The sequence below is a fragment of the Cebidichthys violaceus genome, unplaced genomic scaffold (assembly GCF_023349555.1).
Source record: "Cebidichthys violaceus isolate CVI_PGR_0920_01 unplaced genomic scaffold, fCebVio1.0.p SCAF_106, whole genome shotgun sequence".
Lineage (NCBI taxonomy): Eukaryota > Metazoa > Chordata > Actinopteri > Perciformes > Stichaeidae > Cebidichthys > Cebidichthys violaceus.
Genome location: NW_027176270.1, coordinates 289073 through 300724, shown reverse-complemented (window position 1 = coordinate 300724; position 11652 = coordinate 289073). Strand labels below are relative to the sequence as shown.

Below are 11652 nucleotides of genomic sequence, written 5' to 3'. Positions count from 1 at the left end.
GTTTATTTTTATTTACCTTCTATTCACTAGCAGGTACCTGGGTGAATGTAGCCTCTCAGGCTACCCAGAAGTCCTGGGGGGACAGGAACGGCCAGTTTCACCGAGCGGACCAGAGGAAGAATCCCGAGCAGAGAAACTTCTCGCAGGTACGGCAGATCTCACTGTAGCAGACGGCGAGGAGCATTTAAACAAAACGGGTTTATTCATGAGTCGACCTGTAGGGAGCACCTTTCATAGTGATGCAGAGCCGCTTGTTTGAACGTTGTTGAATACCGGTAGCATCCTGTTTGACTTCTGCGTTCTCCGTCCGTCTCTGCCCTCCAGGATTTCCACAGCGGTTATCCAGGGCGGTGCGCCGCCCAACCAGTCGGAGCAAAGGCCGCAGCCGGCGGCGGTCGCCGGCACCGAGGTCTCCCCAGAGCCCCTCTACTTTGAGGTGAGACGGATCAGCGTCGCGCTCATTGCAGATCTATTGTTAGAGTTTTATCTGTTGTGCTCAAATGTTTTTCTACGTGTTTTGTCAGGATGAGGATGAGTTCCCAGACCTGGCTACTGGAGGCGCTGCCCAACGCAGCGCCAAACCAGAACTGCTTCAGCCCAGACGCACGCGCAACCGAAACTTCCCAAAAACCTGGTGAGGGTTCCAGCTGTCCTGTGAGGGCTGTGATGCTCGCTCACTGTTTGCAGGACTTGCTAATTGCACGGGGGGGGGGGGGGGGGGGGGGGGGGGGGGGGGTGTCTTTGTAACGCAACGCATTCAAAGCAGATTCACTACGATTTGAAACGGCTAATATTCATATTTTTAAAAGTAGGTTTTCTAACAGCAGTCAACACGGGCACAGGATAACCCCCCCCCCCTCCTCATTTCCCACTGCATGAACCCAAGTGCATGATGGACTTTGTCATATTTTCTTCTTGACTTGTTTTTTGGTTAATTATTGTCAGCTGACCACATTGCCTTCTTATTCCGGAAGCAAGCACCCAAAACCCGACCGCAAACCACCAACTTTATGCATCACAACTGCAAAATTGTTTAGTTTTATCATGTATCTTAAGTATCTCTGTGTGTGTGTGTGTGTGTGTGTGTGTGTGTGTGTGTGTGTGTGTGTGTGTGTGTGTGTGTGTGTGTGTGTGATGTTGGGTGGGGCACCACTAAAATCTACAGACTGTCTGTCCAAATGAACACCGTTGCTATTGTGAAAGCACGATTTAGTTTGGCGAAGTTTACGACGTCGTAACATCGGCTCGCTCGCTAACAGTTTTAGCCTTGAGCCAGGAGACGCTTCAGCATCAGCTGCTGCGTTACTCATCTTCTGTTCGCTGCTCAAACCTTGCTCTTCAGCAATAGAAATCCCGTGAGGAACTCGCGTCTGATCTGTGTTTGTGTATCTTTCGCGATCTCAACTAATCGCAGCTGGACAACCTGCCGGAAAACTCCCCGATCAACATCGTGCAGACGCCCATCCCCATTACCACCTCCGTCCCCAAGAGGGCAAGAGCCAGAGGAAGAAGGCTCTGGCTGCTGCTTTGGCCACGGCTCAAGAGTACTCTGAAATCAGCATGGAGCAGAAGAAACTACAGGTATGAACGCACGCGCTACGTCAACTGGTCATGTTTGGATGGTTCAGATTGAGAATGTGGTGGTTTCATCACTTCTTGTCCCGCGCCCCGGCAGGAAGCATTCACCAAAGCAGCAGGGAAGAAGAGCAAAACCTCCGTCGAGCTGGACCTGGGCGATATGCTGGCGGCTTTGGAGAAACACCAGCAGGCGATGAAGGCCAGACAACTGAACAATACCAAGCCGCTGTCATTTACAGGTATTCATTAAGCTCAGTCAGACGTCAGCAAAGGGGTTCAAATACACCAGGCCTGCAATGAATGCTGGGTTCATGTTTTAACTTTGCGTCGTCGTCCGTCTCTCCAGTTGGAACGACGACTCCGTTCCACGGCTCGGGTTTGGTCGGCCTGCCGTCCGTGCTGAAGGGTCACCAGCAGACGTACTCGGTCCCACACAACTCCCTGGATTCCACCGCGCCCCGTGTCAAGAGAGGGAAGGAGCGAGAGATCCCAAAGTCAAACGGCCCACAGCCCTGAAGAAGGTGAATGGTTTTAAGTTGATCATTTAGTGGAGAGAGAGAGAGAGGTGGGAGGAGCTCTTATGAATGCCTTTTTTTCTGTTTTTTACATTCTGTGTTTTCGATAGATCATCTTGAAGGAGCGTGAGGGGAAGAAAGGGAAGACGAGCGTGGAACAGGAGTCTTCAGGCCAGGAGGAGCACGGGGAAGAGAGTTTACAGTTTACGACGATCTTGCGCGAGAGCCTGCCTCCCAAGAAGGTGAGGGTGAATCATTATGAAGAGGTGGAAAGCTGTTCAGATGTTCAGATGTGTGCACATTGTTCTAATCGCTCTCTGCGGTCTTGTCTGTGGTGCAAACAGACAACGGCCTGAGTATGCCCAGCGACGCCTCCCTCTCCCCGGCCAGTCAGAACTCTCCGTACAGCATCACCCCGGTGTCCCAGGGTTCTCCTGCCAGCTCTGGCATCGGCAGTCCCATGGCCTCAAACGCCATCACCAAGATCCACAGCCGCCGCTTCAGAGAGTGAGTAGACGCGCCCGACCCCCTTCCGTGGAGCGAGAAACAGAAGGTCGAGTTTTTTGCAGGAATCCCGTGCGTTGTGAAATGTCTCAAAGAAGCGAATACTTGTCCCACTCGGAAAGCAGAGCCGTGGCTGTGAGAAGCGTGCTCCGAGAGTCATCGGGCGGAACTGTACAATAATGAATTGTAGAGTACGGCGCAGATGCCGAGCACATTGTCCCTTCTTAGCGAAGATGTATGCCGGTGGTCACAGACGCAGCTTTGTCCCTCTGTGTCCTCTGCTGGTGGGCCTATTGTCCCAGCCCACCCTTCTCCAACAGATTGAGCATTTAAAGCCTCCAAAAGGCCTCTGTTGCCAAGCTCCTCCCCTCCCCCAGCTGTGCCCGCCAGGACGCTCGCTCCTCAGGCCACACTACGTCGATCTTCCGATTTTCGATATTTCACCGAACCATAAAGCTCCTGGGAGTATGCATCCTGTTTTATGTGTGAAAGCCACATAGGGCTTACCGGTAATGATGATCAGCATCATGTGCGTTTGTCTTTCTGCAGGTACTGCAACCAGGTGCTGAGTAAGGAGATCGACGAGAGCGTGACCATGCTGTTGCAGGAGCTGGTTCGCTTCCAGGAGCGGGTCTACCAGAAGGATCCCACCAAGGCCAAATCCAAACGCCGCCTGGTCATGGGTCTCCGAGAGGTCACCAAGCACATGAAGCTGAGTAAGATCAAGTGCGTCATCATATCTCCCAACTGTGAGAAGATCCAAGCCAAAGGTGAATAGAGGATGTTGTGAAAGCACCCAGCAGTGGTCCATATTTTGCACCCATATGTCTCAAAAAACGGCAGGTTTTTGCACTTTGTGCTCAAGTCACTGGCTGCTGTTTTCTGTTGTTTTAGTTCATTTATTGATACTTTTGAGTCCCTTGTTGTTTGCAGGTGGTTTGGATGAAGCTCTATACAATGTCATTGCCATGGCGCGGGACCAGGAGATCCCGTTTGTGTTTGCCTTGGGCAGGAAGGCTCTCGGACGCTGCGTCAACAAACTAGTGCCCGTTAGCGTGGTTGCATTTTCAACTATTCTGGAGCTGAGGTGAGTCGCTTTCATCCGCTGTTAACGGTGAATTAAATACGTATACAGCAGGTCAGTGGTTTTCACTAACTCGGTTAAACCTCCTCCAGGGTCTCTTCAACCGCCTGGTGTCTCTGACGGAAGAGGCCAGGAAGGCCTACAAGGACATGGTGTCGGCTCTGGAGCAGGAGCAGGCCGAGGAGGCTCAGAAAAACGACAAGAAGGTCCCGCACCACATGGGCCACTCCCGCAACCACTCCGCCGCTTCCGCCATCTCCTTCTGCTCCATCTTCTCCGAGCCCATTTCAGAGGTCAATGAAAAGGAGTACGGTAAGCTGCCTCATTTCCTGTCGGTTATTTAGGGTTCTCTGTAATCGGTGAGTAAAAGCACCAGTTGTGGAGCGTGACGACTCCTATTAATTCCTCCAGAGACCAACTGGAGGAGTATGGTGGAGACCTCGGATGCCCTGGAGCCCGTAGAGGCCGAGCCGAGTCGCCCCGCACCTTCCGCAGCCGCCCAAAAAGACGGCGAGAACCTGGCGGCCGCCGCAGCCACGCCTGGCTCCGCCGCTCCCCCAGCCAGCCAGACGGCGCCTCCGACACCGACGCCGACACAGGGTACCGGCGAGAGAGACGAGGTCCGGGTAGACGACCGGCTGGAGCTGGCCTCTCAGCAGAGCACAGAGACGGGCTCGCTGGACGGGAGCTGCAGGGGCCCGCTGAACTCCTCCATCACCTCCACCACGTCCACCCTGGTCCCCGGCATGTTGGAGGAGGCGGAGGAGGAGGAAGAGGAGGAGGAGGACTACACTCCTGAGCCTATCGCCGTGGAGGTGCCTACCCTCAGCAGCCGCATTGAGTCGTGGGTGTCGAAGACCCTGGAGAACCTGCAGCTGGGAAAGAGCCAGGAGAGTACAGAAGAGGAAGACGAGGAGGAGGAGGAGGAGGAGGAGGAGGAGGAAGAGGAGGAGAAGGGGCAGAGTGAGGAGGAGGAGGAGGAGGACCTTGATTCAGCGGATATCACAGAGACGAGGACCGAGGGCAAAGAGCAAGTGGAGGCTAAGAAGGTCACGGGTTGAACGTCTCCTCCTCCTCCTCCTCCGTTCTCTCACACACTCATTCCTTCTGTTGCTCTCTCATCCTTCTTCACAGCAGCCAGCAGCTTCTCTCCTTTTGTCTCCAAACCCCCCCCCCCCCCCCCGACACCAGACATAATCTCAGGTATCCAACCGACCGACCCAACACTTCACACACACTACAGAGAAACCGACCAACTTTACCAACACGCGGCACCGCAGACCAAACGGTCGACCAACGCGGGCCGAGGGACGGCCGTCGACGCCCCTCACCTTCCTCGACCCGCGACCTGCTACACTTGAATTCAGAGGGAGGTCTCGTGACTCCTCCTCCTCCTCCGAGGCTGAACTCCTTCATAGAGTCAGGGACGTTTCTGGGAGCAAGTGCTTAAAAGCGGTGAACTGCTGTCTGCAGCTCACGGAGAATGAAGGTTGGAACCTTTCCATCTCATGTCACACGGAGCTCAGAAGGTTTACAGCTCTGCAAGTATTCGTGTGTGTGTGTGTGTGTGTGTGTGTGTGTGTGTGTGTGTGTGTGTGTGTGTGTGTGTGTGTGTGTGTGTGTGTGTGTGTGTGTGTGTGTGTGTGTGTGTGTGTGTGTGTGTGTGTGTGTTTACAGGCACATAGTTTGCATTTAATTTTTGCCGTGTTCTTTAGCTTTATCTTTTGTAAATGTTTTTTTTTGAGGGAAGGAGAAACATGCATTTCCTGATGACTTCTTGGTTGATATTTAGCTTTTCTCACAGTGTCAGTGGGGAGGGGGGGGGGGGTCTGTCTTTCTATCTACCAAAAACCCACTCCCATTCATCCGTCTCCAGAGTGTTATTTTAATGTTTCAAATAATAATAAGTGTCCCATTCTGTGTTCAGATGACTTTAACTTCTAAGAAGCAAAATGAGGTGTGTGTGTGTGTGTGTGTGTGTGTGTGTGTGTGTGTGTGTGTGTGTGTGTGTGTGTGTGTGTGTGTATTGGTTCGTCATATTGATTCTGAAAGTATTTTTTTTTTGTTTATTTTTTTTTCCCCTCTGACTGGAATTTGTCTTGAGTTCCCAGATGTCTGTGCTTCAGAAAAAACAAAAGAGATGTTCCTGTTCCCTCTGGTGGTGTTTGTTCTCTGAGGGGGGGGGGGGGGGGGGGTGTCTCCTTGGTGATGACGTCACAGAAGCCCTAACATTGAGGTCTGAGCAGAGCATAGGTGTGTAGCGTATGAAATACTCCCTGTTTCACCAGTGTTCACTCCTTAAATCGAGCAGGTTGTTTACTGGTGTTCATGAAGCTTAACGATACCAAGTAGACCAGAAGTATCAGATGTGGATCAGTCCGCTTAGAGCTCCTCTAGATGCTTAAAGTCTGAGGCCCCCCCCCCCCCCTGGAAGTAGTCCCACAGTCGTGCTCAGACCGTTTTGTAAATACACGTGTACAAAAGAGATTTTTTTTCATCGTATTAAAACAAAATACAATCATCCTGTTCTTAAAGCCATTTGATAAGTTTTAACAATTTAACAAGAATCCAGTGTGATGACGGTGTTTGACAGCCGGAGGAGGAGGAGGAGGAGGTGTGTGTTAGATGTGCCGGGCTGTATGCAATGTGAAGAAGCCTCGAGACGGGAGACGACCACCACGGCGTCTCAAATCTCCTACTTGGGATTGTTGTGAAAGTGTTTGTGGTTTGGTGAGGAGGACGCTGCTGCTCTGACTGCCATCAAAGTGTTTTGAAGTCATTAACAGCAAGTGTGTTTCTTTGCACTATGTATAAATACAGTACTGGTAAAGGTCTTGTAACTAATGTGAACAAAAAAAAAACAAACAGAACGGTTCGATGAAGTACTTCTTTTTTTTTTTTTTGTTTTGTTCCTCGTCTTTAAATGGATATTGAAGAGCGTCTCCTTCAGACTGTACATCACTAGCAACATTGTTCTAGGCTGTGTCTCATAATCCTGTTATTGCTCTTAACCTATGTGAACTGATGATTATTAACATCATTAAAATGTCGTTTAAGTAAACCGTTTGACTGACGACTTTGTCTTCTATCCGCTGGTTTTACATTGAAAAAAGAAAAAGTCCAAATATTCTGTTTTCACGTCTCTGTACATTATAGTAAATAGAATTTATTTGGGTTTTTGAACTCTTGCTTGGATGAATTCCATTCCTATTCCAAGAAAATACAACGTCCATTTTTTTTAAATACTTTTGTGATATTCCACAGAAATACACGAGCAGCTAGTCCCTCAGATTATCTAAACAAGTGTTAGTTCTCGGCATAGATTGCAGTTTCACCAAACGACCACCAGGGTGGGACAAAGCTCTGCCCACACTTGTGTCATGCGCCCAGATGTGACTCTTGACGTCGTCACGTCCAGTTTATTTACATATAGTGTGCAGTTGACGAGTTATCTGTAGTTAAATCATTTGTTTTTGAAGAAAAACCCTAAAGTCAAATAAATGTGTAATATTCCAGGCTGCAGTATGGAAGTACTTCTACACTCTGCTTTAGTTTCCTATTCATCCTTTAATCCGTAATAAGTCCTGACACACATTGCTCTGATTGGAATCATCAGTTAAACGCTCTTCCTCTTGTGTGTCCGTGCAGGTCATTTGAATATCACACCGTGCACGAGGTTACACTATGGAACGTATTATTGGGTAAATCGAGTCACTTTGATTCGGTTCTACAGAAGATGTTCTTAGATTAGGAGAAAACCCTTCTTTCTTTCTTTTTTTAGGGCAAAGCCGGTGTATTAATATCCGCTTTACCAGCGACTCTGAGGGGCAGCTGATGGTAGACTCAGCACTCATGTACTGTAGTGTGTGTGTGTGTGTGTGTGTGTGTGTGTGTGTGTGTGTGTGTGTGTACAGCATGAGTCACCCTACCCGCCTGTGATTGGATGGTAGTGTATGGGTGAGGGAGGGGGTGAGAGCCTTAAGGGGGGTCGGAGGGGGGGGGCTGTCAATCTCCTCCGCTCCATTCACACATTCATCTGCATGCACCGTCACACAGAGAGAGAGAGAGGGAGAGAGAGAGAGAGAGAGAGAGAGACCCTCTCATTCATAAAAAAATGTAAAAGAGGAGAAAAGTTCATTCATAAAAAGCTGCACAATTCCTCAAAGAGAAGAGACGGAGGGGGAGGAAAGTTGACGCGGAGGTGAAGCGGAGCTGGAAGTGTCTGGGTTCATTACAGTGACTGGACCGGACCGGACTCTAGACTACACTTGGACATCCGCCTGTCCCGCGCCGGTGAGTTGAATCTACTGTAACGTGCGGTGATGATCTGAGGACGCGGGGACGCCGGACGCTTTGGATCGCTTCCCCCAAAGATCAGGTGATTAGAGCCGAAATGATCAACTTATTGCATTTCATTGCCTCTCTTTGTGTTTCAGTCACATCTGTGTAATCGAGTCAAACCTCTGCATGAAATAACTGTGGTTCCTGTTGCTGCTCTGCTTGTTGTCCCAGAGCTCCACCTCGTCCAGTTCCTTGATTATGAGAGAGCAAACCTCACCCAGGTTCAGATCACAGACGGGGACAGAGACCAGGTAGCTCGTGTCTTCAGACCTAATGAAGTGCACTTTGCTGGACATCTGATCCGTCACTTTCCGCTTCGTCTCCTACAGGCATGCTGAAGCGCACCAAGTACAGTCGTCTGCGCAACGATTCGCTGACGTCCGTGGAGGATCGGCCCCAAAGAATGCTGCCCTCGAAGGGGGACCTTTGCCTCGACTCTGATTTCGCACAGCTGGACGCCGGAGCGCCGACACACCGAGGGACGTCCACCCTGAGGGACTTCATCCCCCGCGTGGCCAACATCCGACTGCAGAGTCCCATATCCCTGAGGGGACAGACGAACGCAGACCGGGACAGAACCGTCGACGGACACACTGACGGACCCTTATCCGGAGCAGAACGGGGCCCGGGGCCTGATCGGAGATTTTGCAGCCAACCTTCCCTCAATGTGGCCCAATCCACCGCCAGAACCTCACCCGCTCGGCTCTGCGCTGCACAAAAAGATCCATCACCCTGCATCGGATTGCCAGCCTCCCCTGGACCCCCGACGGCCCGTGCGTTTCGAAGACTTCCTCAGCGGCAGACGACCGCGCAGCGGTGGGGACGTCAAGCAGAACGGTTCACCGTCACATCAAGGTACCCACCACACGTGGACTAACGACGGTGCATGAGTACACTCGGCTGCTGAGAGTTCCTTACCTTATCTTTAAGACTGTTCATGTTCATTACTCAAATATTGATCGGTTGTTAGTTCTTCACTTTACACTTTGTAAGAAAGTGCGGCTAGCCTCGTGTCCAGGGTCCCATCAGAGACTTGAGGTTTAGTGCCAACCCAAAAACACAAAAACACAAAACACGTGAACCAAGAATGCAAACACACACAGAAACACTCTGCTGTCTCCCTGAGCTGTATCCACACCATCACACTCACTCTGCTACGTCCATCCCCTCCCTCTCAGATACAGCTTCCTGTGTAGGCAGTAGTGACTCATCCTGGCTCTCTGCTCCTCACTAGATCTGTGTGTGTGTGTGTGTGTGTGTGTGTGTGTGTGTGAATGAATGTATCCGGTATCAGCAGAGCCCATGCTGTCCTAGAACCGGAGGTGTGTCCGCATGGGTGATTAAGAGCAGGGTCTGTGAGCTGACCGCTGATGGAAATGAGAACGGACTGTTTGATTGTCCTTTTGTAAACAAGCACACACACACACATTACGCACTACCGCCCGCACTCACACGCACACACACACACACACACATTACGCACTACCGCCCGCACTCACACGCACACACACACACACACACACACACACACACACACACACACACACACACATATTGATTTAAGTCCGGTCAGTGGTCTTTCTCATCCTGCCCTCGGCCTGTAGAGTCTGCTCTGCTGAAAGCTCATGGCCAGTAGAAGTGGGACCAGCCGAAGTGTATCCATGCACATGGTCTACATGTCGCCTGGTTTGCATTTACTAGACGTCAAGACGTCCAGAACTCTTCCTTAGTGCAGAGGTTGCATGTCGGATAACTGTGGATGGACTATTCCACATGTTTTAAGCACCATCTGTATGTACATTTATGTGTAATGCCGCAGTGAAGAGAGTGTCACATCATGCATGAAGGTGATAAAACCATTTTTTATTTCTTTTTCCTTATTTATGGAAGTCAAACGGAGAAGGTATAACAGCGATGTGTTCTCTTTAGCCATGCTAGCGGCCTCAACGGATGGCAAAGTTGATCGGTCCGGACTGAAATATCTCCATAGCTACGGTTGACATGTTGGGGTTTTTGGTTGTCTTATTATTGAACTGAACTATTGGATGGATTTGGTGCAGATGCTGTGAAACATCTCAGTATCTACCGGATAGATTGGCACCACATTTTTTGTATAAAAGGTCTCGTCAACCGCTGGATGTACTACCTTGACGACCCCTCAAAGGGGGATTGTAACAACTTTGGTGATTTCTTAATTTTTCGTCATCAATTGTCCAATTCTTTGATTTATGACTAAATCCCTGAAAAAACACACGTCATTCAGCCTCAGCTGTAGTTTGTATTTTGTTCTAATTAGCAAATGCTAGCATGCTAACATGCTAAACTAAGATGATATCTGCACGTTAGCATTGTTCCTACCAGCATGCTAACATGCTAAACTAAGATGATATCTGCATGTTAGCGTTGTTCCTGCCAGCATGCTAACATGCTAAACTAAGATGATATCTGCACGTTAGCGTTGTTCCTGCCAGCATGCGAACATGCTAAACTAAGATGATATCTGCATGTTAGCGTTGTTCCTGCCAGCAGGCTAACATGCTAAACTAAGGTGGTATCTGCACGTTAGCGTTGTTCCTGCCAGCATGCTAACATGCTAAACTAAGATGATATCTGCATGTTAGCGTTGTTCCTGCCAGCAGGCTAACATGCTAAACTAAGGTGGTATCTGCACGTTAGCGTTGTTCCTGCCAGCATGCTAACATGTATTACAGCCCCACAGAGCCGCTGTCTGACTGTGCTCTAAGTCGTGTTTACTCGTTTTTTGTTAAATCTGTATTTTAGCTCATTTCCTAGGTTGTCACGCCAACGACTTCTGCACTCCTGTTAGTGTGGCTGCACTACGAAACATTTGAATCAGAGAGTAACAGCTGTTTTCGTTGTGTTTTCCTAGTACATGGGTAGTGTGGAAGTGACCCAGTCCATGAGAACCCTCGACTTTGACATGAGGATGAAAGTCACACGGTAGGAAGTCCTCCAACTACACACACACACACACACACACACACACACACACACACACACACACACACAGAGATACTTAAGATACATGATAAAACTAAAGATCTAACTGCTGACAGTGTGTATGGAAGAAGAAACTTTATGGTTTGTTTGAAGAAAAAAAGAATGTTTGAAAGGGGGGAAATCAAATGAAATGTATAATGTTTCATAAACCGGGGCTTTGTGCTCATCACTTGATATCGACATCCTTGTGCAGGATGCCAAAAAAAAACGCCAAAGGACACACAGCTCCCTCTGTTCACAACAACACTGCTGAACGATGGGGCAGAAAATCCAATTAGATACATTTCCTCCTAATGATCTCTCATAGTCGTATTAAGAGGAGAGAGAGAGAGAGAGAGAGCGAGAGACAGAGAGAGAGAGAGAGAGAGAGAAACCTCCATCCATTACATACAATCTGTTTTCAAGGAGAAGAAAAGTACTTCCTGGAATGAAACTCTCACTTCCTAGATAGTGGGATGTTACTTTTGTGTGTGTGTGTGTGTGTGTGTGGGTGTGTGGGTGTGTGTGTGGTTTGACCTCTCTGACCCGAGCATCAGCATCTAAACAGGGAGGGGCTCACTGATGTCCAACTGGACAGGAGAAACACATGTTGGTCGTAATACTTTTTGC

General features: G+C 49.5%; 2 protein-coding genes across 2 annotated transcripts in view; both read left to right on the top strand.

Annotated features, from left to right (window-relative positions):
* Positions 1-11: 11 nt before the first annotated feature.
* On the top strand, positions 12-6754 carry secisbp2l (SECIS binding protein 2-like; the record flags this gene model as incomplete). Its single annotated transcript, XM_068732079.1, is given in 18 exon segments — positions 12-146; positions 325-351; positions 353-436; positions 525-585; positions 588-634; positions 1415-1490; positions 1493-1581; positions 1676-1817; positions 1925-2062; positions 2065-2099; positions 2204-2297; positions 2300-2335; positions 2438-2600; positions 3147-3367; positions 3531-3656; positions 3659-3684; positions 3774-3993; positions 4093-6754. Coding segments are annotated over 18 exon segments (2370 nt in total), but the record flags the coding sequence as incomplete, so codon positions are not given.
* Positions 6755-8353: 1599 nt separating this feature from the next.
* LOC137888633 (SHC-transforming protein 1-like) overlaps positions 8354-11652 on the top strand; it is a 15300-nt gene continuing 12001 nt past the window's right edge. Inside the window, 3 exon segments of the mRNA XM_068732069.1 lie at positions 8354-8702; positions 8705-8877; positions 10913-10983. Of these exon segments, the coding sequence (XP_068588170.1) occupies positions 8354-8702; positions 8705-8877; positions 10913-10983 (593 nt within the window).